The sequence below is a fragment of the Pomacea canaliculata genome, linkage group LG2 (assembly GCF_003073045.1).
Source record: "Pomacea canaliculata isolate SZHN2017 linkage group LG2, ASM307304v1, whole genome shotgun sequence".
NCBI lineage: Eukaryota > Metazoa > Mollusca > Gastropoda > Architaenioglossa > Ampullariidae > Pomacea > Pomacea canaliculata.
The window spans coordinates 38,731,609-38,755,764 of NC_037591.1; the positions used below are offsets into that span (position 1 = coordinate 38,731,609).

Here is a 24,156-nt window from a genome sequence, read left to right on the forward strand (position 1 = left end):
ACCTACAGAAGTCTGCATTCGCAGATAGGTATAAGCACAGACCCATAATTTCTGTGGGTCACTGTTCATGCATCAGCGAACAGTTCCGGCAAGAACGATAGCTCTGCAAAATTACCTCTGACAGATATATCTGACTTACTTCCCTTACTATGATGGTACAGTCGTTTGCTAAATTCAGAACACGTGAGTTTTCTTCTTTTTTATTTTTAGAATCACATTTTTTTTTTTAGAGATACTGATATGTAGTCTTAACGCAAAGTGGTTAAACATACAACCACATTTATACAAATCGTCTGTACTGTTGCCCACGTTTTCGTGCACAAAAACTCATTTGTGTGTATTGAGATAAGTCTGGCTTGCTTTCGCTTTGCGCTGCTCTCATATTTTTCTGCTGTCAGTGTTAGCTCTGCTTTGCACTGAGCGAAGAAAGAGCAGGTAAGAAAATCGAAGCAGAAAACTGTGTCTTACTGATTAAGCTGTCGTTTTGGAAAGAATTTGACATTCGCGTTTTTAGTTACTCGTAATATTAGTTTTCACACGCGAAGCTGTTTCGAAGACGTGTAACATGATCGTTTGAAAACCTTCAATTATGTCTTTTGTTAGTTTCTAAAGGCATAGTGTTTACAGCGAACAGTAACAACGGCGTTGTGTTATAAGACCCAAACGAGGTCATCGAACAAAGATGAGACGTGTTGTTATGCACGTTTACATAGTGAAGACTGTAATGCCGTAAATACAGCATAATGCATGACGTGAAGGAGTTTTATAATGTGTCAGTAAAGAGTATTCTTGCAAACAAATGCTACTTCGAAACAAAACTCTAGGCTTCAATTGAAAAACAAGCTCTGTGTTAAACGCCTTAAAAACAAATTGAGGAAAGTGTCTTTGTACCACTAGGCGCTTTTAGGTAATGGAATTTTACATTTAGTCCTTACAAAGGTATCCTTTTCTACATTTCTCTCTCTTTTTTTTTTTTTTTGGTTGGAAATTTACTGTGATTTGTACTTAAAATGTCTATTTTTAATACTTGTTTTTGAAAATAGTATGTCTAAAGAAAAATGATGCATTTATACTATTGTTATTTACCCTTCAAACTCACCCATTCTCCCATACACTCACAAATACCTACAGGTCAACATTTCTTGTATTGTTCATCCTATATATCCAACACAGTATGTTCCAAATGCTCTCATTTGTGTGTGTCATAATAATAATATTCAGTTTTCGGGAGCCTATCTGGCCCATATCAACATCACATATACTGCTGGTTACATGCATGTCAACCATGGGTGTCTGTACAAGATCAACATTTCAGTTATGTTTAAGGTTTCAACTTAATAGTAAACAATATAATGGCATTCAATACTAAGCGATTATATGTACACTGTCATTTTTGTATTTGCATATGTGTGTTTTTGAAATTTGTGTGTGTGTGTGCATGTTCATTTGTTGCATCAATGCGTAAACTCATTCATTATACAAAGATTTAAGGAAGAGGGAGAAGTGATGAAAGTAGAATGAACAGATAGAGAAATCAAGATAACAGAAAATTAACAAACTAATAGCATTCTACTTCTTCTAAAACAAAATGCAAATTGTAACATTGTAAAAATGGGGACTGTGCTTTTAAAACCAATATTGTTTTGTTGGGATGTTAAAGATATAAAGGTTTCTTATATTGTTATAAATTACATGTAAGCCATTGTATTAGCTGTGTTATATAACAGGCAATATTTTATCTACCCACCCATTCAGTACCATCCCTTCCTGAAATAATATTTCAGTTTGGCCTTATTTGGGCATCTTTTCAGGGTTGCTACTTGAAGCTATTGTTACTTTAGTTAAGAGTAAAGATTTTTATAGGTCAGCAGGAAATCAGAGCTCAGGGGTATATTTCAGAGAAAGTTAAACTTAACTGACATTTTATGTACTTTCAGAACTGGAAATAAGAACCAGTCTAACAAAATTTTTGATATATTTATATTGAGGAGAGATGTCTTCAGGGACTCTCCCCCACCCCACCCAACTTTAATAGTAGGATAAGGTGGCAATGGATCATACAGAATTTTTTTGTGAGATAAGTGTGTGCTAGATCAGTGGTTCTCAAAATGTGGTCCAAGTGGGCTGCACACATGTCAGGTGGTTCGTGGCTTACAGTCATCACATATGTCAGCACAGTGATGTTTAAATCCCCAGATACACTAATTAGTCCAGTATTGATTTTACACAATTTTTAATTTTATCGATGCTCAACTGCTTGTTTGCTTACCAAGTCTTTATGTCACAGCATGAGCATTTTGTCATTTAACCACATCATCCGTTATGCAGTGCACTTCCTTATTTTTAATTTTTATGTAAACGTATACTTCTGTCACAAAAGTACATTTGGTTTTGAATTATAATGAAACAAATTAGACAATTTAAATTTAAAATTCACGGTACAGAGTGATTTTAGGCCTTGGTGGTCCACCACATTTTTCACTTTAGTAAAGTGGTCCTTAGTCCGAAATAGTTTGAAAACCACCGTGTTAAGCAATTTCCACCAGAGGCTCACCAGTATATAACAGCATCATCAGTGTTTATTTTTAAGCTTATGTGCATGTGAGACACAGTTCTTAATGAGATGTACAATTGTTTTAACCCATTTTATGGCTCTTCAACAAGTGTAAACTGTTTTTGAATGATAGATAGCAGTGAGAAGCTATTTTTATTCTTTTAATTATATTTAGTTTATTAATATTACCCACCAACCATTGTCATAACTGCTTTAGTTGGGGGTGATTTAAACTTCACTTTTTCTAGGTTATTATTCAATAGAAAATTAAAATAACATTGCACTTATTATGACAACCAGATATTTGTGTCTTGTCAATAGTGAGTTTAAGAAACAAACTTATTCTGATAGATTTTAGTTGCAGAGAACCTTGATCTTCTTCAGAAATAGAACTAGTTGAAAAATAAGAAGAGCCCCCACAATATACAAACCAAAGCATAAGCCTGTTATCTGCAGATTTTTTAAGAACTCTTTCTGTTCTGTGGGAACAGTTGTATTCATTGAGAAGCAAGCATGAAAACAGTACCACTGAAATGGAAAAATCACTTTCTGTGAATTTCATAGTTAATTAAATTCGATCTAGATTGAAAATTGGGCTTACTTTATTTCTGTAAATCTTAACTGCAGATTATCCAGCGTAATGTCGTCACCTGTGGTAGATGGGAATGTCATGAGTCCCCAGCCCTCACTTGGCCAGAGTAAAGGGCGAAAAGAACGGAGAAAAGAATGGTGGGATAAAGCAAAGGAAGTCCGCAGCAAGCTGCGTAAGTATCAGCATCTTTTCAATGATTGTTCTTCCACATTTTTTTTTAACAATAACAGCTATGCTATATTCTCTCATTAAAGTGTTTTGGCTGTAGTCTTTCAAATTCTGAGTTTATTCTTGTTTTTGTCAACAATATTTCCACTTTTAACTTTTTTAGTTAATTCAAGCAAAAGACAGTAATTTGTAAAGGTAGCATTTTCTCACTTTTTTGTGGATTTAGGTGACAGGAGCACACTTTCCAAGAAAGAGAATTTTCAGCTTCAGCCTCAGGTAGTCTTACAAAAAGTAGACAGTTCTAGAGGCTTTCGATCCTCAGTGTTAGCGGTTCCAGCACCAGAATCAACCAAAAAGTTGACAGTACCAGCCAGCAAGGCTGGTGGTCAACAGGTCAAACAGCGCCCTCGACCCAAAGTTCAGCCTAAACAAGACTTGGTACCAAAGCATGACAAAAAAAATCAAAAGCAGCTGTGAAACAAGAACCAAAGACTGATGAAGCTGAACCACTGAAAATGGACATTTCAGAAATATCAATAAACGCAAGAGGGGTGGACAATTCTGGAGCTAGCAGCCACATTCCAAAGAGTTATGTTCTCTTTATTGGAAACCTGCCCTATGATGTGACACAAGAACAGCTAATGGAACATTTTAGAAAAACAGGTAAAAAATTACTTTCATTATAAAGTCTGTATTTTTTACCCATTTTTGCCTTATATCATTTAATCAGTGTAGACAATTTTTTTTTTTTTGGTCTGGCGATGTGATGTACACTGAAGACCAAAGACTACATCTTACAGTGACTGCCATTTCTGTTCTGAACTCTTTGGTGTATCAAATACATTGTAAAATAAGGCTGCTACTTTTTTAAAACAAATTCTGTCATAAATGTGATTGTATTGGCATGCTTGTGCATATGAGAGAGAAAATATTTTCATTAAAATCAGGGAAGGGATAATTTTAGTAGTGCTGTCTAAAGTGTCAGAAACATTTACTGAATAGCTTTCAGGATTTGGGAGATATTACAAATGGGCAAGTCATTTTAGAAGCCATTCTCAAGTCAACTTTCATTAAATCTTATCAAATGTATTAATTGAAAGCCAAGAGAAACATATAGTAGCTGATATTTGAGTGGCTTTGGATTGATTAATTATATTTGTTAATAAGTTATATCATCTTTCAGGTGGTGTAAAAACTATCCGTATCCCCAAAGAAAAGGGCACAAATAAAGGACGCGGGTTTGCATATATAGAATTCAAGGATAGAATAAGTCATGGGGTGAGTTTTTACATTTAAGTACATTAGAATTTTCATAAATAAAATCCATACCCCAAATTTTCTTGATGAAAGATTTACATTTTTTTGTGTTAAATTATTCCTCCTTATATTAATTATGTTTCAATGTTAAAGATTAACATGTAAAGCAGATACATTAGAGCTTAAGCTTTTTTTTTTTTTTAATTTCAGATTTCTTTTATTCTTTGATAACCCTTCCAAAGTTTACATCCTTTATATTTCTTAAATTTAAGGAAATTTGAGTATATGAAGCAAGAGTGGAAATATGCTGAAAATAGAAATGAACTATTACCTCTTTGCAGATTGCCTTGCGACTGCACCACACAACACTAGGAGACAGAAGGATCAACGTTGAGTTTACATCCATTGGGGGAAACAATCCAAAGAGGAGAAAAATCTCGAGTTGAAGAATAAAGCATTGGCTAAGTTAAAGACCGGGTTATTCTGATAGATGTTGCCTCATCATGTGTCTGTTGGCTCGAATATTTGTGTGTGATGTTAGCAGTGACCAAAAAGAAAACATTATGAAAAATGTTTCTTACTCACAAGAGAAAAAAATGGTTAGTAAAAGACATACTTATCTCAGCTTCCAGCTACCAAGTACCTGTTCTTGTATTCCAAAATGCTAGTTATATTGTGCAGCTGAAGTGTTGTGAGGAAAATGACCATCTTGCCTTTGAACTATATGGAGATCATTGTGCTCTTGGAAGGTCGCAAGGTGTGTTCAAGGAATTCCTGTGCTATGCCTCTTTCATGTTACCACTGTGTAATTTTATAGTGTTGCATAACAACAGCTTTTATTTAGCAGTTGTTAAATTTCCCTAATACACTGATGCACAGGCAGATGTAATTTAGTCCCATCTGTAGGGGGGGTGTTTTTTTGTGCTGTACAATGCAGTGCTACCTTTTCTTTCTTAACGAATGTCTGGCAAGTTATCTGTTGTGGCATCCATTTCCTGATGGAAATGATGGTCATACAGGGCCTTACATTGAATGTTGGAATAAATATTTGAGATACACCACATGAGGCACGTTTCTTTATGATGTCAGATCCCCAATTTGATACTTTTATTTATGTTTTTAAATATTTAAATGCAGCGTGAATATGTGCTATAGATCATGTGTTTAGTTGTGATGCAAATTATGGTGATTAGAAGGCAACAGTTGGCAGGAAATACCAATAGGGGTTACAGTAAAATACTCTTATCAGAGATTATAGTGCTTAAATAATTTTTCATCATACTTTTACAATCTTTTCAAATCATTATCGGTTCATATGAACATTATGTTTTTACGTTAGATGTCATTCTTGCATGTCTAAATTAAATTTGGAAAGATAAAAATCTTGGTGCTCATACTGTATCAGTTACATTTATTAATTTCCCAGATTCATCTGCAGGTGATCTAACAATAGCCCTTTTCAAAGGACCAGTAAACACATTTAGGCTTACCTACTAATATGAGCAGATACTGTGAAATTTCTAAACTCTAATGGCTTCTGATCTAAACCCAAACTTTTTGGGATGTTTTGGGGGATTTTTGTTTGTTTGTTTTTGCACATTGGTGGCATCTGTTAAGACATTTTTTCTTGGTGTTGAATTTGAAACATGCCTGTCACCTTACAAGATTCCCGATTAAAAAGGACATGGCAAACGTGGTCGTTATCGCAGTTTTAGACTAGTTGCTCTTGTGTGGATGTTTACCATACCAGACCATATCCTGCCAAAGGCATGTGCAGTCTGAAATCTTGTACGTTCAGCTTGAGTTAACCTAGTCCTTTATATTCCTGAAGAAGTGGCAGGGGTAAAAAAAATGAAAAATGTTGTTCATACACTGAATTGTTCACTAATATTTATGTACGGTTACATATATGTACATTTCATAGATAAGGATGGCCCATAAGACAGTCAAGTGCACAATCTGGGATAGTTGATAATGAACCAGATTTAACTTGTATGTAGTGATGTTATGTTTTGGTCTTCTTAACTTATTGTTGACTTGTGCTTTGGTTATTTTATGAATTGACTTCATTAACTTTTTTAAATGCATGTTTGACTTCTCTTATTTCCAATGGGTCATGAACGTCTTAGTGTTCACAGGTAGCAGTGTCATTTAGCACATACATGTGATTGAATTTTTGTGTGCGTAAATGAGTGGGCATGATAATGTATGTTCTGGGTGTTAAAGAGAGGTAGCCATGTATCTGACCATATTGTTTTCAGTTTTTCCCAGGCACTTTCAAACTTCAGAATTAAAAGTGTTATATGAAAAAGTGCATGTCTGGTCATCCCTCCACACCATCTTTTTCCAATCTTGTTTATAATTGGATTGTGTGATTAACATAGTGATGACCTGATATGTCAGTTTCAGTAGCTGTACCTGCTGTCAAAAGTGTGAACTAATTTTTACTCAGTCATACACTATTGAGATTTGATGTCATACTTCATTGTGTTGAAGGAAAAGGCATAGTTCATGGATGCACTACATCCACAACTGAAATACAGATGGATTATGATTTTGTGGGAATGTGAAATTGCATTTACCAGCATTCCTTTATGGGGTTTTTTTCTGTTTGCTCAAAGCATGCATTACAAACTACCAATCATAGGTTATGGAAAAGACAAGAACAGGACATCAAAATAATAAGAGACCCAATAGGCAAAAAAGCAATAGTGGAGAATTTAGTTGATCATTACAAAAGTCTCCCTGCATGTTGGAACATTTGTTTTGTTGGGTTTTTTTTAAAATTTGCACCAATATAAGGCATCATCCAGAGAAACAATACAATAGCATCTGATTTTGGCATGAAAGCTGATGTTTGAATTCTTCCCCTGGCCAAGCTAGAAAAGAAAAACCAGTATGATTACCCCATGACTTACATCTTCAGTGTATTTGTGGAAACAGATGGAATGCACCACATTTAGCAGGTGAGCAGTCTGAAAAATATTCCAAATTATCCAGCTATAAAGATTTTATTCTCACCTTTCCATGAATGGCATGAAAGCCAGTCTGAACCTTTCTCAAATCTAGTCACGTTTTAAATGTGAAGAAAATGTGGCTAAGCACCATCAGAGTACTAAGCTTAATGATTTTTTTTGCTAAGTGAATGGAAAATGCAACACAGTCCTCCAAACAGTTATGCGGAAGTATATCCAGAAACTCTCCATGATCGTTTATTTTTAGATGACTGCTAGATGTTTCAGACCATAAGTGATTTAAAAGTTGAGAAGCTGTTTCCTCATTTGCATATTTTGCTAATTGCAGCCATTTACTATTCTGATGATAGGTTTTTAAACTTTGCAGATATTTCAAAGTGTTTCCTGTTTAGCGATCTATTAATGAACAAATTTATGCTGATTTTTTTCCTTTTTGTTGGTAAACAATCACATTTCCAATAAAAAGTTTTCAGCAGTAAATCACTAGTCTGTAGTCGATCTGTATATATAATACGTTATGATTTTATGGTAATGTAAATTGAATACAGTCACATTCCCTTTCTCAAGTTCCTGGATACTCAACTGTGTTGCCCTAAAACTTAAAATCAAGTACTCAGACTACTCTTTTTTCACCTCTCCTTGACTGGGAGACCTGAAAAGTTGCTTTGCATTATGCTGTTGCTTTACTTATTTATGTACAAGATATTAAGTTTGCCTATGTTGAGATTGTACTGTGGAGTCTGCTAATCTACATGGATATTGCTTACCAAGTACTTATGTCAAAGCGCATTGAGCTTGCTCCCAGCAGGGAAGTGCGCTGTAGAAGTGCTACTGTAGTTATTAAAAATCATTGAATATGATCTTAATTATATTACAGTACCAGAAGTACAAGATGAGAAGAACCTCAAAAAGAGTTTAAATATGAAATAATTTTAAAACAAGTTGAGAAGTCTTTGTTTGAAGTCACATTCCCATGCCGAATGCAGTTCAAAGATTATTTGAGCATATAAGTTTTATGACTCATCAACACAAGACGGTCACTGAAGACAACAATGGACGTCTTCTGACACAAAACACGTTTGTACACAACTGATGGACTGATGTGTATTGGAAAGACTTATGCAATTTAGAGCTGAGGACAGTCACCATCATCCTTAAAAACAACCGCAAACAAAACATTCAGACTTAATATTAGTCTGTGGGAAGAGGTAGAAAGAATGGTTACAAAGTCTAAATGGAGGAAAGTCACCTGGCATTGACAAATGTCCTAGCTGAGTTGCTCAAGCAGGGTAATGCAGAGAATGACAAAAAAGGATGTACCCTTTCAAAAAAAGGAAGCAAACAGAACTACAAAACAATAAACCTGATCAACCACCCAAGCAAAGTCATGCTGAAAATAATACAGAATCACATCAATACCACCACCAATTAAGGAACTGCTTTAAGGTAGAAGCACAGTTGAGATCTTCAACCGTCACATAGAGAAGTATCTTCAGCATTAGAAAGGGTTTCTATCACCACTTCACAGACTTTAAAGGTCTCACTCAAGTCATCGAAGTATTGTATAAATGATCAGCTACCGCAGTACTGCTGCATCTCTTTAACATGACAGGAGGCATTCGTCGAGGATGCTTATTTTCTGTGCTATTTAGATCATCGTGCATGAAAAACCCTCCAACCTTCACACTTCCATCAGCAAAAGGCAGATTTGCAATTTACGCTTTGCTGACAACATTGACCAGATAGCAGACACTAATAATATAAAGAATAGCAAGACCTTACCAACAGACTGACAGTTCAAATGCAAATGAAATGGAGACCAGCACTGACTAAAATCCCTGCAACGGCAAAGCAGATATCTTCACGAACGGAATACGACTCGAAGAGGTCAACCACTATAAGTACCCGCAGTAGCCACCCTCTTCATGAAAGTCCCCTACAGTTACAGAAAACCTCGATGTCTCAGACAGAACCAACGTCTCCTTATGCAGACACTGGGTCTTGTAGCGTTTCTGAATGGATTAGCAGACATGTTCGTGGTATTATTTGTCGAAACAGCGTATAATAAAGCGTGAGTTGTGTGTATTTTGCTTTTTCCTATTATTTTTATTTAGATTTGGCCTGTCGTTATTCTTTAGCAGACGATCAAACACCCGCTCGCGCAGTGGTATCAAAGGAAGAAAGCACACTATCCATATCTGTTTGGGCCTGTCTGCGATCGGCGAAGAGGACGTATAAACAACAATTCACTGGTGTTTTGCAATAAGCAAAGAGAACTTTCAGTATACGTAGACGTCTTTTATAGTCCCCATGCAGACATATCGAGTCTTACAGAAAATGACCTGTAAAAACTTCCATGAACTGTGGCCTTAAGCGCATGCGCAGACCTCGAGGAGTTGTTGATTCTTGCTGTCAACCGATGAAGATGACAAATGAGTGATCGCATCATGGATGTATATAGGTGGATTGCCGTCTGTCTGCCTCTAAGCCTCTTGCAAATTCTCCGCTGTCAGTCTTGGCGAGACTGAACTACCGAAGCTTTGTAGTCTCATGCCTCGTTTTAGCAGTGAACTGGGAAAAAAAAATCGTCTGCCAGCAGTCCAGTAATACAAGTTCGTGATCGCATTTAAGAATTAGAAATGGAAAAATTAAATCATAATAAAATAATACTTTCGTTAAACTCTTGAATCAATAGTTTGTATTGAAAAAGTTATTATTTATAACGAAATCTCGACCGGATGTTATTTACTGACGTGACGACGAATGGCGGTACTTCCCAAAATGAAAAGTTAATAATAGAATAGTGGCAAAATGCAAATACTTCAAGATCTTTTTGACAGCTAACTTTTACTCGCCCCAGATACGAACTTGTGTATCTAACAAAACTGCAGTAAGTTTTTCCTCTTTCCATTCTTAACTGCTATCGATTCATAAGGAAGAATCCAACTGTCAAAGTCTAGGACAAATCGATGTGTGAAGTGGAAAACTTGTAGTAGATACACAAGAAGATTAATTCTGTACAAACATGTTTTGCATGACTGACAAATGTTTGCTACTGTGATTTTCATTGAAGGGTTGCGGCTGGCTAATACTGATGGTATATGTGGATTTTCGAATTTTTCATTACAATTGCTAGATCGTAATTTGTATATTTGAAAGATGTATACGACTTTTTAAAGAGACTAGTTAATAATTATACCAGGATGATTACTCCATTCCGACCCTGTATAAAGACTCAGTAAAGGGTAATCATAAGAATATTCTTTCCAACAGATCTCTAGTAAGGTAATATGGAGTTTACCGTGAAGTGTGTGACGCCTCCAAACGGTTGTGAAGCAGAAATATCAGCTTTAAATGAAGCTTTCAATGTAAGTACTTAGCAAAATATTTATGCAGACCCCTTTATGAAATGATTTATATATTAATCCATTCATCCATCTGTCTGCCCAACAGTCACTGATTACTTTTCATTACTGTCTTTATTTTGATACCAGGGTAAACCTAAACATAACAAACAACAAATATCAGAATAAAATTTTGAACATGATACCTGCCATGTTAAGCCCATGCAGTAGCATCAAGCATATAAACATGAAGTAACCAGAAGCATATTTCAAAATTAACTACAAATTTGTTCAATTTTCTATCCATTTGTTTTTATTATAGATTTGTTGTCAAGTAAATGGAAGAATTGTTTCACTTGGTTTTCTTGTACCTTTGATTTGTAAAATTTAACAATGCAGTTCATATTAATTCTGAAATAAATGTATTTTGTGTTTACTGTAGATTCTTGCTGACAAAAGCTTTAGTCCAAACTGGATATCACAAGAAGATTGTTTACATGTTCAAAAGCAAACTGAAGATTGTGTTTATGTGATGGATCCATTTGATGGGCCAGCATTTGAACACCTTAGACATCTAGGCTGTAGGTAAGTGTGTTGCTATGCCAGGTTCTTTTTTTCTCTGCTTAATAACAATATGAAGACCATAAATTAGCTACTGACTTAAGCATGATATTCAGATTTCTGAGCTTACACAGATATTCAGTTTTTTATTTTATGACTTTATTATCAAAAGCTGAACTGTATTATTTCTTGTATGTCCTAGAATATTTGGACCTCAGTGCATAATGTCTTCCATGCTGCTGAAAATGGTAAGAAAGATAAACAACAGATTTGTTAAACTGTTATATACTATCTACAAAGCTTTAAAAGGAAAACATGACTGATTTTTTTAAACTAATGAAATATGCCAAACTAAGTAAAAATTCATGTATTACTGCTACCAGCTAAAGAAAATTCTTCTCTTGTCTTACAATGCAACTTCATTTATCCACAAGGGCATTATTTGAATATGTTTCTAGGTCTTGTGTTCTGTTTTAAAAGATGATGATGCTTTCTCATCTCGGCTTTGTTTTCGATTTAGAACTTGGATATGCCAATGATGTGTGTCCTTTATAAAATATTACTGCTCATAATGCTGACCTGATTCACCAATAAAAGGTGTTGTTCAATAATACAAACATTTAACTCAAGAACACATGCTGACATTAATATTGCCTGGTGAAGGAGAGGTTTTTTTTTTTAGGCCCTTCGCCCCTCCTGGGGCATAGGCCATCGACTACAGTCTTAACTGTTGTCGATGTTTTGGTAGCAAGGATTTGTTTTACGGGGTGGGGGTGCTGGCCCCACGTCCAACCCTCCTCCTTTTTCTGGGACTTGGCGGAGGGCAGCCAGCCCTGTAAACAGATGCCACGTGCAGAGAAAGAGGTTATAGTGTGGTCAGTTTAAGATGTACAGTTGTTCCCTTCTCTAATTTTCAGGTAATTCCACGTAAGAAACATCCAGTCTACAATGTTGCTATGAAAGATGTAGTGGTTTCATGCACAAGCCTGGACAAAGAAACACGGGTATGAAATATTGTTCTTAAAAGCATGTGTGTGTTTATATGTATGTATACACACACACATAAGATTTGCATTCAGTATTTGTGCACATATTTTAATAGAGTAGACATTATAATGTTTATGTATAATGATCATTAATTTATGTCAAGTATAATTATTATTATTATTACTAATACTGAAGACACTTTTAGTCCTGAATTTCTAGTAAGGAGGTCAGTTCTAGCTCAGACTTTCTACTATACTATAATGTCTTTATATGCCTGTGCATAAAATATTGTATTGATACCTGCATTTGTATATGAGTATCCACATCCTAAAAGAAATAAACAGATTAGCAAAGTCTCAAGATAAATATTTCCACAGTCAGCTGTTAAAGCTTCAGTATATTTCAGTCTTCCTGCCTTCAAGAAATTGAGAGCTGTTTGCATGTGCAAAAAAAAAAAATTCTTGCTGCAGGATATGGTACATCTGCTTGTGGAACAGATGGGTGGTGATATAAGCCGAAGTCTTACTGCAGATGTCACACACTTGATTGCAGGTGGTGTTGGAAGTCAGAAATACCTGGTAAGTTATTGAAACTTCTTTCATTTAGAGTTATTCATTCTGAAATGCGCTAATAATTATTTTTTTTAATAAAATAGTTTGAAAGTGGATAGGATTGCTCAAGATGTGGAAATCTCTTCTGTTAGCTATGGTTTGTTCTCAGGAGAGGTATGTGTAATAAAAATATAAGGTTCCTTAATCAAATCAAAGCTCATCTGACATTTGTTGCTTTGAGTATTTTGAGATGGTCATCTGTTTCTGCAGCGATGTTCTTCTATGTGCAGATGCTCTTGCTGGGGTCATTACTCCTGTTGGTTTTGTTGGATTCTTCCCTTTTTAATTGAAACCTTAGTGGGTTGGAACAAAAATATAGAAACATGAAAAAATATTTTAAAATTTTACAATGGTGCATTGATGATTGTTTTGAAAGGCAAAGCCTGATGTTAACCTTTATACATCATACAGGTAGCATGTAGGCAAGGAATGCATGTAATGACAGCTGAGTGGGTGCAGGCAGTGTGGGAAAGGGCCAGACACGGGTAAGCTGCTCTCTATTTCTCTCTCTGTGTGCTAGAGGATGTGCAGTCATTTTGAATCACCTTCTTGTAGATAAATGTAAAATCTTTTGTAGTGGACCATCATAATGTGCATACCCTTTCAATAATCTTGTATGATTTTATATGCTATCCAGAATAAAGTCTTTTGTAAATGTTGAGTCTAGTTTTATTAGCTTGCACTGTAAACAGTTTATAACTTCTACTATTATGTCTGACCATCTTTGTATGTGGATGTTGGTGTGAATGAGAGGTCTAAGGTTTTATGTTAATGTTTGTTTCCACTTGAATCATACAAATACATTAGTCAGACTAGTAGGATGTGTTTAACATGTGTGCTTGTTTAAGTCAGGCATGTTAAATGTGGCCCACACAAGGGACACTGTACACGTGTGTGGCTTTCATAACAACACTAATGTGATCCATGAGGCCCTCGGGGTACCCTCACTTTAACATACCTGGTTTAGATAAAACGCTCTTGATGCTTATTTAATTGTAAAATTCTTTTAAAGCAGTCTTAAATTTAATTTAGCAGTATCTGCATTGATAGACAATGTGAACAGGGAATTTTTTTCTGCAGTCACATCCATGCTACAGATGACCAGTTTTCCAGATTCAAATGCCCGGTGTTCAAAGGCTTGGTGGTGTGTGTTTCTGGGTTGGATGCAGAGGAGAGAAAAAGCGTCAAGCGTTATGTTGAACAGGAAGGTTAGTTAAAGATATACTGTTACATCTGGAAATGTACAAAATCAACACAGTCATTTGAACTAAATTAAAAGAAACCTAATAAAATAAGTAAAACAAGATGGTTGGCCACTACCCTACCCCCACTCCTCCAAAGTATAAAATGTGATAATGATAGAATGTTGGTTGGAAAGTATTTTTTCTTTGAGAAACTTGTTAGTCTCTAACCCTGATTCACAAAACCATACTTTGCTCCAACCAATTTCTGTTAATATCAGTGTGTGTGTGTGTGTTCATTCAAAACTTTGTGTAGCGGTGATTATGGTATTGGGAATTTTTTAAAATAACATCAATGCTGTAATCAAAAAGGCATGAATCAGTGGCAGCCTGAAGTTAATATTTGTATTATTGCTACATCTGTTTAATACTGCAGGAGGAAAGTACTCAGGAGAACTGAAGCTATCTGAATGTACCCATCTTATTGTGAAAGAACCCAAAGGTAAGCTACACATGTTGATAGCTTTCTAATTCATCTGTGTCATCATCAGTTGATAGTGGTTAAGTGTTGCGTCTTTTTAATGTATAGGAACATGTTGCTGCTTATTGTGGTTTGGCAGTTATTATTGCAGTCGATAAGTTGCATAGGCCAATTACATATTATTGTATAGTATAGTCTCCTGGAACCATTTCACTTGGTCTGCTGTTAGCACCACTTAACTGAGACTGCTTTGGTCTGGATGGTAAATGATTTATTATTTGCATGCAACTGCAGTCAAGTATCAGTTCTGTCTATGCACAATCTCTCCGCTGCTTTTGATACTTTAGACCACCACATTCTTTGCTGTTGTGTCGTTCATGGCCTTGCCCTTATCTATCTGAGCTTGTGTTACCATACCAGCCTCACAGGTCAGTTTGCTTGGCCCACATCAGATCTCTCTGTTCCACATATCAGACTGGAGATGTTTTGCTGTTGCTCTTTCTCCTCAGCTGCCAGTATTTGGAATGGCCTTTCTCCATCTCTCCACACAACTAAGTTGGTGCATGCCTTCTGATCTGGACTTTAAACATGTCTCTTTCAGAAATACCAACTATAGCCACCCGGTCCACGCCTTCTCAACTGAACGACCCCGTGGTTTCGAGGTCTAGCTCAGCAGGACACTGGACTGTGCCGCGGGCTAGGCCGTGTCCCGCGAGGCCGTGCCTGCTGAGCTAGACCTCGAAACCACGAGATCGTTCAGTTGAGAAGGCACGGACCGGGTGGGTTTTCTGTGAAGTACATCAAGCTCATCTCCATGTGGGGAAATGCGCTTTACAAATCCTATTATTATTATATTACTTGGAATATGCTATGGACATAATTATCATGTTCAAAGTTTTGTAGTCATGTGATCTGGTAATACTTGAAGAAATAAATATACTTATAAAAATCACATTTCACTTCAGGAAACAAATACGAGCATGCTCGAAAATGGAATATACACATCGTTAGTTTGAAGTGGCTATATGACTCCCTAGACAACAACTTCTGTCAGTCAGAGGAGGTCTACATTGTCCAACCAACAAGTATTGCTTCAGGTTTGAAAACATCTACTCCAGAGAGAACTCACCGTTCAGGTGTGTTGTACTTGTCCAAAGGTGTGAAATTTTACCCAGATATTAGTTTGAATAACTTTCGTGTTTTCAAATAATCAAATTTTGACTTTTATGTCTACCTTTACCTAAGTTTGAGCAATGTTAAAATATAAAATACTTTCAAGCAGCTCAGTGAAATAATAAAGCTGGTAGGGCTTTCCTTTTGTGAAATGTTGGAGTTGTCAAGCTTGTCCATTTCTGGATGATGATGCTGCACCAGGTGAATCTGTTATGTAAAATAAAAGTGTTATTTTAGGTTGGCTTTGTCACATAGTGGTTTATGCACTGAACCTAAAATTCTGGGACTAGAAAATTTCTGATGCTCATCCAGCAGCTATGATTATCAAGAAAATGAAGAGCAGGCGAAAAGAGGAATAAGTGAACTGCCTTCTTTATGATAGTCTTGCTAATTCAAGTTCCCTTGTCACTTTGAGTTGTGGGACATTTACCTGATCAAACTAAAGTAATTGGATATTTGTATGTGTTGTCAGGGAATTGTCTTTTCTTTTTGAAAGGGTATCAGTGGTATCAAAAAACAAAATGTGAGGACCTCCATAGAAACTTGATGAAAGGCTTTAGATACTACTACATGCAACCTCTACTGTTTTGAAACACATGATCACATTTTTGTCAAGTCATAACAAAAGTCTAACTTGTATAAGTTACTAGAAACTTTTTTTGTCATTCTCTTTTAATAGCACTAGCACCAAACATTGCTGATATCAGTGCCATCAGCATGTGCTCTACACATGTCAATGATACTGCCCTTCAAACAACACGTTTCTGCGATCCAACCGCTGACTCCTTTGATACACTTGACCTGACCTCTGTACCAGCAGAGCCTTTTCTTGACGGTTGCAAGGTCAGTAGGACAAAAATATCTTTGGATTGATGAATAACTTTTTTAGGTAACAAGACATTTTGACTGTAATCAGTGTTTAGATTGAATACCTTTATTTTGTGATACAAGATGAAGCATGGTTATTTACAGTCAGAGCTGGTTTTCTGATGATGTCTACATCATATCTATAGTAAGAGGAATCTTCATGAAAGGTCACTATTTTATTAACCCATCAATTGACAATCAATTTTTAGCATGAAATGGTTATTAGTTGCATGAGCTATCAATAGTCCTAAACATTCACACTTTTCACTGAACATTCACTCTTTTCACTGAAAGCATTATGTAAATGGTTCACATTTGTTTTGATCTCTGAAGATTTACCTGAGTGGTGTGACTGGGGCTGTGTTAGAGAAACTGCGCCGAATCATCAATTCAGCAGGAGGCACAAGGTAGTGGCTTTTCTTTGTTCTGAACTATCCATACTGCTATATTTATTTAGTCTATTTTAAAAGTTTCGTTGTAAGACTTGCATTGATGCAAATATTTTCCTTTAGCCAGTGAAATAATAAAGCTAGTAGGTCTTTCCTTTTGTGAATAAAGTCATGCATAATGCTACTTGTGTGGGTTTACTTTATAAGGAAAGCTTATATCAAGAGGCAGGAAAGATACTAAAAGCAAAGTTCACCTCTACTTACCTTCTGGAAGCATGATCTACTGGGATTGGGTAGGCTATCTCACTGGGTAGACATGCTTCACGAATATGAGCCCAGGTCAGAAAAAAAGGAAGGGAAACAACCTTTTGGGCAGTGCCAATGTTGTGCATACTGCTTGCATTTTTATTTCTGTGGAAGTATCAAGCATTTCTTTGCCATGTCAAATATTGCACTAAAGCGTACTTAAAGGCAGTGCTTTAAGCAGTTTCACAAACCTGCTTCATTAAGCTTTGGCTCCTGACTGCCATATGATAAGAACTTTCTGCAATCATGTGGATTTAGTTCTGGATATGTTCTCACATTTTTTTTAATTTAAACTTATGTTTTGTTAAACTTAAATGAACTATGTTTGATCAATAACAGTTTCTGAAATGTGATGTTATCTTCAGGTTTAATGCTATCACTGATCGTGTAACTCATATTGTAATGGGCGATCGCTGTGAAGCAGACCTGGCTGCTGTAAAGGAAATGGAACACAGGTAACTGTGTGAGAGAGAGAGAGAGAACCTATAGGGTTGTGAGGCATAAAAGAGAGAGAGAGCACAGACATGGACATAGGTAGAAAGTCTGTCATTGGTAATCTTACAATAGAAGAAGCCAGAATAATGTTTTGTCTAGACACCTGGGAACTGTTTTTAGCGCACATTTTAATACTGGCATTGCTACATGCAGGCCCTTTGTGGTGAAGCCTGCTTGGCTAGCAGAGAGCTTCAAACAAGGACAACAGCTTCCAGTAGATGCCTTTCTGTCCCCCTTCCTGCCAACCCCTGAACTGGGACTTACCTAAAACAGATTTGCCTCACAGGTAAAGAACAACTTTTTTTTATCGCATAATGTTATAGTAATAAAAGTACAAAATCAGCTAGAAATTTATTTATTATTATAGGAAAAGTTATATGAAATCCCTGAAATAAAAATATTTGTTGTAAACTAAATAACATGCAATATCAGCTGTATGAAAAAAATCCAACCTACTATACTACACTCCTCCGTTAGGTTCATTGGCTTCCAGTTCAAGCTCACATTAATTATAATACCACACTACTGTGTTGTGATTGTCCTCAAGGGTTGCCTGCATTACTGATGCCTTATCACAAGAGCCAGTCTCTTCGGTCTGCATGTGTTGCCCTCTTTTCTATGCCATGCATCAGAAATGTTATAGATGCTCCTTTTTCTCAAGCCCCATCATTTGGAAATTTTCGCCTCTTTTCCTTTGAACTGTACCTACATTTGAAGCCTTCAAATCCAGCCTCAAAAACCATCTCTTTAAAGTTTAACCTGAGTGCTCAGCGAAAATCGCTGGAAATAGAGCATAAAGTATCAAAAAAATATATTCTGGTGGTATTTTATGAGGCGCAAGAAACATTAATGTTTTTCTCTTAATCACACCTGTAAATCCAAGTGTGATTAAGAAAGAAACATTGATATAATATTTCTCATGCCTCCTCATCATAAAATACTACCGGAATATGTTTTTTGTAATACTTTATGCTCCATTTCCAGCGATTTTCTCTAAGCGCTAGTGTTGCCCTTTAAGAAATATCTTGCATACTGTTTCACTCTCTCCTCTGAGTTCTTCATTTTGCACTTATTTATTTGCCATGGTGTCATCCATTTGCTCATGCTTGTATGGTGGTTTTTTTTTTTTTTTTTTTTTTTTTCATATTGAGCTCACCTCCTCATGGGGAAATGTGCTTTATAAATTCAAATTACTATTATTTAAAAGTATATTATTATTAAGAATTACTTGAGAAGTTTTTGCCATTGCTGTTACTTTAGTTCATTTTGTTTTATACTTCATCCTCATCACTCCCTGAATGTTTGCGTGTATTACACATTAGCCTAGTTTTTATGTCAAATTCTCAGCACATACTCCTATTTGAGCATGATTTTGTACTGTATAAACATTTTTATTGTTATACATGTAGTACCATATAATCTGAATCATTGCTGCCTGTGTTTTTCATTGCTAAAAGAAAGTCTCTGAGGACAAAATCACCTTCTACAGAATCAACTCCACAAAAGGAAAAGACAGCGAAGAGCCATGTGGACAACGAGAGTGACATGGCAGAACTGCTGAGTCAGTACCTGGACACTGGTAAGTCTCTGCAGCACCTTAGGGAGTGGATCATTATGGAGACAGTGGCCCAGTCATTTCTCATTTGATGCATCACTGGTGCTCTAGCTCACAAACAGTAAGAACATGGAAAATAAAATTCTGACAGGTTATTCAAAATTCTATATTAAGGGCATCAGATTTCAGGACTACAAAATAAAAACTTCTAAAATATAAAAAAAGTGTCCCACTTGCTTTCAGACAAAATATGAAAGTGAGGGAGAGCAATCTCCCTCTAGCCAGCTAGGTGAAGGGACATCCCTCTTTTGTTTGTGAAAGAGTGATTTGAATTTGTATATTCCTGATTCTTGCCAGTCTGATTTCCTCCTTTCTAGGCTGGACCATTACAAATCCTAAAATTTGCATATTAACATTCGTAATCTCTGGTAACTTTGACAGGAGCAAGGAAGCTAATACCACAGTTCGGCCAGGCAGCAGATGAAGTAGATGGTCATATTCCTTGCATGGATCAAGATGATGCAGATCTGACCCAACCACCAGAAAGTGAGCTTTTACTTTAACTGCATGCAATTTTATGTTTCCTTTGATTTGAATAAAACAAAGAGCTATAAAATAAACAACAGCAAACAGAAAGGGTAACCAAAGAGCAAGAGCTGAGAGTAACATGGACTAAAAAGGATTAGTATTATGGGAAAGATTGTTAGGAGTAATGTTATAGATGTGCATACAGAATGTAAAATAGTTTATGTTCTTAATTTTCCGAATGTAGGTCAGTCAATGGCTTCAGAAACTGGAATATTCCAAGGGAAGACCTTCATCATTTGTGGTTTCAATGACGAAGTCACAACAGCCTTGGGCAGTTAGTGACTGAAGCTGGAGGTATTTTCTGTAACTTTTTTCAATGCCATTTCAAATGGTTCTTTTTAACAAGTTAACCCTTTCACTACTGGGCTTTCCCACAGCATATAGCTTTAGATGCCAAGATTTCACGCTGCGGTATGTAAAATTAGGGTCACCTGACTCGAGCAGCTGTAACTTTTGAAAGATTTTATCAATTTCAAAAATTTGTTTTGGTCTTTACTGTGGAAGAATTGTTTTAGCAAGCTATTATGATGCAGCATATTCTAATCTATTATGTTGGTTATTGCTGGTCCATAAGGCAGGAAGCCACAAGCTATCTATGCACTGTGCAGATCAGTTGCTGACTGTCCTAAAGTACAGTGATACAAACGTTTCAACATCACAACAAAATCCTAAAGTGCATCCACTTGTCCTAGTTGCTTAGGGCCTTAATGTCTATGGTACATTTCTGCCTCCCTTTCTTTAATGTGTTGTACGTGTCACATGTTGTTAATATAGATTGTTGTCATTATGATGCTCTGCTGAAAAGTCTTCCTGTAAGATAATTCCAGCAGGTCCAAGACTTTGACAGCTGCTGGTCATGTCAGCAAAGAGGTTAATGTGGATATGATTTTATCTGTCTAGTTAATTTTTTTTCCCCAGTAAAATTTATGATACCATCACTGCCCCATCTCCCCAACTGCATTAGCATCATCTTGTGCTTTTGACACTTCCGTTTATATTTTGCTTTTGCTACTTTCCCTCTTTTAATACTTTTATAGTTTTAACAGATTTGTAATCTAGATTTATATGCCCTACCTTTTTCCCAGGCCATTTATTACATAGTTATAGTCACGGTCGACGGGTACCTGACTTTACAGTGGTTCCTGTGCAAGGCAGTCCTACAGAAAGTTCTGCCACTGAAGTTGTCACCAATGCTTGGATGGTGAGAGAAACTAAAGATTCATAATTACTAAAATAGCCGTCTAATTTTATAATTTTATTTCCTATTTAACTTTACCTGAGAACCTGCACATCTGTAAACTAGTAATGGCTAAACTACAATAATTAAGTCTGAAGAGGGCATTTTAAAGATACTGCATCAAACATATGGACATGCCATACTTGTATCCACAGACACGAACGTATGCATGCCCAAGTGTTCATAAATGCTTCAAATATGTATGCATGTTGTTAATTTGAGAGTACACTCAATTCTAGATTGCATAAAAAGAATAAGAAAAATGACGTGGTGTTGTAAATATATGATTGATATGGTCCTTAAATGCCACATACATAGTGTATGTGCATGCATTCATGGTTGAATGCACACACTCAAAGTAAGAAAGCAAACCTCATGCTAACCTAGATAATATCCTGTTTAAATTACATGGGTTGCATGTTTAAATTATCCGGGTAGTGTTTAACTTTTACTATAACTTTCATTGATAACACATTTAAATTGAATTTTTGTTTTAAATGCAGCAAATGTGTTTGGAAAGTCAGACTTGGCTGCCTATCAACAGCAATCCTATTTTTCAACCTATCGGTATTGATTTGTCTTCTCAGCCTTTGCAGAACTGTGTCCTGTCTATCAGGTACTTTATTTACTCTATTTATAATTTTTATTTATCTACTTATAATGTTGCTTGCTTTACTGTAAAGTTACCATTATAAATTTACAATGATTTTTTTTTTTTTTTTTTTTTGCAGTGAAATGCTAAAAATTGTATTATTAGACCACTCAAAACTGAGCTAGGGAATAGAAACTGCATGTTTTTGTGATGGGCTTTCTGACATGCTTCACCACCACCCTCACCCTGCCCCCCCACCTCCTCCTGAACAATAAGACATAATTTCCCATGTAACAAATACATATTATATTATGGTTTATTTATAACATTTGATTTCAGTCTTATTTTGTTTTGTTTTATTTCCAGTGGTTATGTCGGAGTAGAAAGAGACTGTCTGAATCACATTGCTGATCTGTTGGGAGCAGTGTAAGTGCATAAATAAAAAGCATTCATTTTGTCATTTATAGTGCTATCCTTTTATCATTACTATCATGATATTCTTTGAACCAAGCAAGTGTTCCAGTGCCATAGTATTATCAGGAAAAAGATTCTTGTTAGCTATGTTTCCGCAGCATACCTGAGTTATTAACCCCTTAGCATCCAAGTAGGTCTCTGCTCTGCTTGTGTTGCCTGCCTCTCTGTGCCACACATAAGATGAGAGGAATTCAGCTCCTTTTCTTTCTCTAGCCCTGCTGTCTGGAATTCTTTGCCCCTTTCTCATCAAAATGTGTCTGTGTCCAAGTGCGACCTCAAAGCTCACCCCTATAAAAAATATCATTCCTAATCAAGCATCTTATTCTGCTTCCTCCTCAGTTTTTCATCTTTTTCATGTTTGCTGTGGTATCACTCACTTGCTGCACTTGTGTGTTTTGTGTGGTTGACTGTTGGTGCATTTGTGGTCATTCATATCCAGCACATTAGCCTTGCTTCCACATGGGGAAATGCACTTTACAAAGTCAATTATTATTGTTGTTTTAATAAGAAATATTTAAATTAACATTAAGTATGATAAATGTATCTTTATTCCCAGAAGCTGTATAGCCATGATATCAGAACTGTATGCAGGATTTTAACTTTCTCACAATATTTATAAGATTGATTTATCACAGATCTTATAAATGTTTTGCATTTACAGTCACTTTTGGTATCCATTCTTACAGTATAATTTTGAGACCAACCTGAACCTGAATGGTTTGCATTTTTTGGCAGATATCGGTAGACATAGGCAATGTAAATCTAACCTGTAAATTTCAGCCTCCAAAACCCATCTCGTTAGTTATCCCCTAGCAAAGTATGCGATTCGCACCTGAAATCAACGAGCTCCGTTAACAGCATACTATGTCATTCTAGTACACCATTCTCAACATTGGCCGCAATCAACTACAAACAGAGAAAGAATATAAAGTTTTATTTTTGCAGTTTCCCTCCGGTTCTGAAAAACTGCTACTATAGCACAATAAATGCAGACTTTAGAGTCCAGATAAGCCAAAATGTTGCTCATTCTCTTTCTGTGTTTGGTGTTGATGGCTGGCAACAATGAGAATGGTGCACTAGCGTCATGTAGTACACTACTAGCGCCCTCATCCAGCCTGGTTATTTTAACCAGACACAGCATAATTTTATTTTTAATGTCATAATTTTGGCAAAACCGCCATGTTCTGGCCTGCAAGATTTATATCATGTACAGTTCGGCCATCAGGCAAGAAAAGGTTGGGCACCATTGATCTATGTCTCCCAATATCTGCAGGAAGGTGCAAACCATTCGGGTTGGTCTGCAAAGGCACATCAGGAAAAAATAAACTGCCAAAAGTTTATAAAACAAGTGTTACATGTTCTGTAGTTTTGACTTTTGACCTAGAACATTTACCACATAGTTCACTTTTCTGGTGTTTCCAGATCTCAGGAGTTTTTTGTCCGCAAAGCACGCAAGAATCTGCTAGCTAGTACCCACCTTATTGTCAAGGAAGCTACTGGGTCAAAGTTTAAAGCTGCCAAAGACTGGGGTATACCAGCTATGACTAAAGAGTAAGGACTATTTTGATACTTATTTTAGTTTTGTTTCTTTGATACTTATTTTAGTTTTGTTTCTACTTTCATTTATGGTCATATCATGTAGTTTTAGGATCAAATGTGACCTGCCACCACAAAATGAGCCTTAACTCGCACACAGCAATTTAGCAGTAGAAGACACTGCTGAAAGCTAGTAAGTGTGTCGCTTTTCAGAACAGTGATCGCGCTGACAA

The 24,156-nt window shown here is 36.2% G+C and overlaps 2 protein-coding genes across 5 annotated transcripts in view; both read left to right on the forward strand.

Moving 5' to 3' along the window:
- Positions 1–55: 55 nt before the first annotated feature.
- On the forward strand, positions 56–3,830 carry LOC112556440. 4 transcript variants are annotated; one of them, XR_003097732.1, is made up of 3 exons: positions 56–183; positions 3,182–3,318; positions 3,541–3,775. XR_003097732.1 is itself a non-coding variant. In XM_025225452.1 (3 exons), exons 2-3 carry the CDS (start codon positions 3,195–3,197, stop codon positions 3,789–3,791), a joined length of 375 nt encoding a protein of 124 aa, XP_025081237.1. In that variant the 5' UTR covers positions 227–435; positions 3,182–3,194; the 3' UTR covers positions 3,792–3,830. The 4 variants fall into 4 exon arrangements, 1 of the variants encoding a protein (XP_025081237.1); XM_025225452.1 differs by lacking the exon at positions 56–183 and adding an exon at positions 227–435 and having other exon boundaries at positions 3,541–3,830; XR_003097734.1 differs by lacking the exon at positions 56–183 and adding an exon at positions 445–939.
- Positions 3,831–10,203: 6,373 nt separating this feature from the next.
- LOC112555980 (DNA topoisomerase 2-binding protein 1-A-like) overlaps positions 10,204–24,156 on the forward strand; it is a 30,291-nt gene continuing 16,338 nt past the window's right edge. The window contains exons 1-21 of the mRNA XM_025224597.1: positions 10,204–10,436; positions 10,820–10,914; positions 11,333–11,475; positions 11,654–11,699; positions 12,369–12,455; positions 12,909–13,016; positions 13,461–13,534; positions 14,130–14,257; positions 14,667–14,732; positions 15,677–15,847; positions 16,564–16,727; positions 17,085–17,158; positions 17,812–17,901; positions 18,095–18,205; positions 19,399–19,520; positions 19,938–19,981; positions 20,360–20,378; positions 21,170–21,285; positions 21,825–21,937; positions 22,280–22,339; positions 23,810–23,938. Coding sequence (XP_025080382.1) covers positions 10,837–10,914; positions 11,333–11,475; positions 11,654–11,699; positions 12,369–12,455; positions 12,909–13,016; positions 13,461–13,534; positions 14,130–14,257; positions 14,667–14,732; positions 15,677–15,847; positions 16,564–16,727; positions 17,085–17,158; positions 17,812–17,901; positions 18,095–18,205; positions 19,399–19,520; positions 19,938–19,981; positions 20,360–20,378; positions 21,170–21,285; positions 21,825–21,937; positions 22,280–22,339; positions 23,810–23,938 — 1,943 coding nt within the window. The 5' untranslated portion in view covers positions 10,204–10,436; positions 10,820–10,836. The remainder of the gene's footprint in view (positions 10,437–10,819; positions 10,915–11,332; positions 11,476–11,653; positions 11,700–12,368; positions 12,456–12,908; positions 13,017–13,460; positions 13,535–14,129; positions 14,258–14,666; positions 14,733–15,676; positions 15,848–16,563; positions 16,728–17,084; positions 17,159–17,811; positions 17,902–18,094; positions 18,206–19,398; positions 19,521–19,937; positions 19,982–20,359; positions 20,379–21,169; positions 21,286–21,824; positions 21,938–22,279; positions 22,340–23,809; positions 23,939–24,156) is intronic.